Genomic DNA, 4572 nt, shown 5'->3' on the forward strand with positions numbered 1-4572 from the left:
TACATCTAGGCTAGTTATGGTGTAATTTCCTTTTGCATTTGAATCCTACTTTCGTAGTGAATCAATTATACTTATAACTAATCCATACCTATTCTCATGGTTATGAAATTAGCTACAAGTTCATTTCTTCAGTGACATTACATGAAATGAATCACTAAAAATCACATAGGTGCACCTCTACTTTCGTGAGTGTACTCCCTATGTTTAGCACTTCTTGAACTAGTGTTAAATCTCAATCTTCATTGCAGAAACAACACCTTAGATAATCACAATATCGACTATATCAATCACTTGTAAAATTAAGTAAAGAGAAGAAATCTCATTAAACATGTAAAATTTATAGACATAATTTTCCTCACTTTACCAAACATACTTTCTAAAATGCAAAAATTCTAATTGCATAATAACCATTTTCAAGTCAAATGAGGACTAAACCTTCCAAAATACACATAAAGTTTCAACAATTGGAAGAATCAAACACTTAAGATTGGAACAATTTAGCCCTTTTGGAATAAGAATGCACAAATTTGAAGAATTTTTGGGCCACAGTGAAATATTAGAAAAGATTTGAGAAAAATTTTGACGGAGTTTCCCCTTATAAATGGACAAAACTCTTTGCCAACAAACCCAATTTCAAGCAATTATCCACATGGCAAATAACTCAAACACAATTCCAACATTTCTAAACATTTAGATTCACAAAATATCATCACATGGTAAGTAAATGCAAGTCCAGTATTTTCCTCCCCCACACTTAAACTTCACATTGTCCTCAATATGAGAAAAGGAAAATAAATAAAGAGTAAAGAAAATACTACTCATATGAACTTACGCTATCCAAATCCATGGCCAAGTGATGAATTTCCAACCTTAAGAAGTCTGAAATCATTAAAACCACAACAGAGATGAAGATCACTGGGATTAGTTCTCACAAAAAAATAAGAAAACTACTAAAAAGTAAACAACACAAGCACTACGGAAAATAAAATAAAAGCCAGCGGCAATGTCAAATGGTGACGAGCACTCCCTCAAGTAGTCGCTTGGTCAGGTGAAAAGGGTGGAGTCGAAGGAGCTTCAATACCCAGCTTGGTCTCAATGCGACGAAGACGCTCGGAGTTCCGTTTGTTCTCTTGTCGACTTTTCTTCACCTCAATCTCGACGCAAAGCAGTTTATCCATTATCTTCTTCAGAAATGACCGAGTGTCTTGAGATGAAGATGGACGACGTAAGGAAGATGGCTCAGTTGAGACCGGTGGGGTAGCCATCTCAACCCTTTGAACTTCTTCAATTCGTTCAATTTCAGCTTCCTCCTCGTGCCGAATGTCTCCTTGAGCACCTCCTTAAGTCGAGGGACCACTTATGTCTTTACTCTTCAAAATAAATTTGCAAAAATCCAGTGTAAAGACATCCTTCTTCTTGAGACCTGTAGGGATAGTATTAAAAAAATCCACTCCAACCCTTTGAAACTCAAAGGTCAAGAACCGAGGATATGGGAAGGCATGTTTGATGTCGTTACTGCGAACCACAACCCACATGTGGTTGGTGATAATGTTTCCCAATGGAATGCCTTGGATGTTTCCTAAGCCATGCTCTATTTTATCCAAGAAATAGATATCACTTGTGCGTGCTTCATTGGTTCCACTTGCCCTCGGAATAATGTTGAAGGCAAACAGGTAAATTAGAAGACGTTGCGATTCTGGAAATGATGAAGTCAATACTGAATATCGCCCGGTCTTCCGAGTAGCCTTGTACTCAACCCCCAAGCGTACAAGTGCCTCTAGCATGTTCCAAGAGTCCAAATCATTGGGTTTGAAAGCTTTCTTCAAATCTACCTTATACCCCACATCCGAAACATGAAGATAGCGCTCCAAATCAGCTCTATGGACTTGAACTTTTCTCCCTCGTACTGTACTGGTAATCACTTCCGTGTCGTAGTGAAAAACCTTCTTGTCCTCCACATTCGCATAGAATTCTCGGACAAGCTCCTCATAATAGAAATTTGGGATGTTAAAGAAGTTTTTCCATCCCAATTTGGCAAAGGAGGCCTTGAGATGGTATACCTCCTCAACATCCGGAGTGACATACTTCTCCATCAATATCTTAGCTCCCCTCCTAGCATTGTACCAGGCTTCATTTTCGGCGGAGGTGAAGCGCGACTTATCATATGAGACTTCCTCCTCTTGTTCCCCTTGTGCCTCTTGTTCCTCTTGTAGTTGAGTCTCCTCTCCGGAGGATGGCTCGTCCTTAAGCACTAGATGTCGACTTGCTTTTCTTTTCATGCGTGGTGGTCTAGACGTCGAAGCTTCTTCTCTCCTATTAGGGGGAGGAGATTTCACACCGGCTTTCTTAGTGCGAGCCATTATACCTAAATTCAATAATTAAACATTCACTTTATTTAATAGATACATTGCTAAGTAAAGATAATGAAAACTCATTTACTTTTACCCCTTTATCTTTAATTAGACAATCTTATCAACTTACTTATATAATAATTAACAATTGACACCATAAGTAAGAATTACACTTGATTCTCAACCACAAATGCTCCTTTCATTTTTTCCAAATTGAAGCATATAAATCCCATTAGAGGAAGCAATTAAACAAATGCACTACTACTCCCAAATGACCTAATTAAGTGTTAATAACACCTTAACCATGAATTTAAACTTAAAAAGGTCATTAATTCTACTTTTCACCTAAATTTCTAGAATAAACATGCCAAAATTCAAAGGATAAGCAAATTAAGCCTAAATTTAACATGTAAATATCCTAGCACAATCCATTAATCTCCTACATTTTTATTTAATCCAATTAGCTCAAGAATTTAGCTAATAATTATCAAATCAAATTAATCCTCAAAATTAGCTAAAAATTGCAAAATTCACCAAATAATCACAAACCCATGAGTTAAACATCACCAATAATCATCAATAAGCTTAATAAACATAATAAAAAGCATCAAACTTCACCAAATGAAAAAAATTCGAAATTGCCCAAAAATAGAAAAAAGTGAAAATTGGCAAAATTCAAATGAAAATATTTTGTGAAGATTTGTTACCTCAAACTTGTTGGTAGATGATTGATGATGCAAATGGTGAAGAAACCCCCAAAAATTTCACTCCAATTTGGCCCCAAATGAAGAGTTCAAAATTTGAAACCCCTGTTTCTTCTCAAACTCAAATCCGAATTACAACTTGTTTTTGAAGGATTTTACACTATGAAATCAACTCACAAGGGAAAGGGAAGTGTTTTGGTGTATTTAGTTTGAAGATTTGAGAGTGAAAAGATGGATTTTAGGAGTAGTGTGTGTTTTATGTGTGAGTGTGTGTGAAGGTTGAAAAAGAAAGAAAGAAGAAAATTGGGGAATCCGTGCGTGGATTCCCCTTATTGCGCAACACTGGCCGGATTCTGGCCAAGCAAATTTTTTTTTTTTTAAAACACCATGCCTATCCGGCCGGATATGAGGCAGTGGGCAAAAAAAATTTTGTTCCGCCTCCCCTGACTATCCGGCCATTAATCCGGCCAAAAATTGGCTGGATTCCTGGCCGGATTTACTGCAGAAATTTTTTATTTCTGCAGTTTTTCCTTCCGTTTTTCCATTTACCAAGGTTTTTACTCACCCAATTTTCAACTTTCTTCAATTTTTTCAAGAAAAACTCACCTTAAACATGAAAAATGTGCTTTCTCAACCAATTGCACCTTGAAACATGAAAACATGCATCAATATAACTTTAGAATTAAGTACTTTAAATACATGAATTGGATCAAGAAAACTCCCTTTTTGCTTCCTTATAAGCTATTTTGCACTTGAAGCCATTTGCATAAGCCATTGCCATTGCCCCCTATAAAACACACAAAAACACTAATTAAACAATTTAAACTTACTAAAAACAAGAAATCGTTGGGTTGTCTCCCAACTAACGCTTCTTTATAGTCATTAACTTGACTATATCACCTCATTTTTCAAGGAGGCTTAGTTAACGAAAAATCCACCATTTTTGGACGTGGTGGATCATTAAATGGTGACTTTATAGCAAAAGCCAAATGATCTAATGATGTAAGAAATGGAAGTGACTTACCTATCCCAAGTGTTTCATAGACATTACCTTGAATATGCACCACTTGAGAACTTACCAAAGGAAATGCCATGAAAATATCCTGGGTAGCAATGCCCTTAGAACCTATACTTTCAATGCACTCCTCAAGAGGGTGAAAAATGAGTCATTAAAACTCACCTCTTGAGGCTCAAAGTTAGTTCCAAAGATATTATCATGTGAAATGGATATTTGCTCATTGAAACACAAGTTAGAATCATCATTTTGATCAACATGCAACCCATTTTCACATAGAACATTTCCACCATTCATGCTAGGATCTTTTTGCAAATTATTAGAGGAAATGACTTCACACAATGCATTCAATTGCTCATATATTCTACCAAAGTGAGAAGCTAATTCATCTATTCTTTCCTCAATCCTATCAAAACGATTGGAAGTTGCATTTGCTAGCTTTTCTATTGCTAAATCAAATTGATTAGAAAACTTTTCTACAGCTAGCTCCCAAGATGCATTA

At 36.2% G+C, this 4572-nt stretch overlaps 1 protein-coding gene across 1 annotated transcript; it reads right to left on the reverse strand.

Annotated features, from left to right (window-relative positions):
• Positions 1 to 857: 857 nt before the first annotated feature.
• On the reverse strand, positions 858 to 3522 carry LOC140037011 (uncharacterized). Its single transcript, XM_072080510.1, has 2 exons — positions 3059 to 3522; positions 858 to 2365 (listed from the first exon to the last, which is right to left on the reverse strand). The coding sequence occupies exon 2, from the start codon at positions 2358 to 2360 to the stop codon at positions 1341 to 1343; it is 1020 nt and encodes a 339-aa protein (XP_071936611.1). The 5' UTR covers positions 2361 to 2365; positions 3059 to 3522; the 3' UTR covers positions 858 to 1340.
• Between the last annotated feature and the right edge of the window lie 1050 nt (positions 3523 to 4572).

Source organism: Coffea arabica, chromosome 2e (assembly GCF_036785885.1).
Source record: "Coffea arabica cultivar ET-39 chromosome 2e, Coffea Arabica ET-39 HiFi, whole genome shotgun sequence".
Classification (NCBI taxonomy): domain Eukaryota; kingdom Viridiplantae; phylum Streptophyta; class Magnoliopsida; order Gentianales; family Rubiaceae; genus Coffea; species Coffea arabica.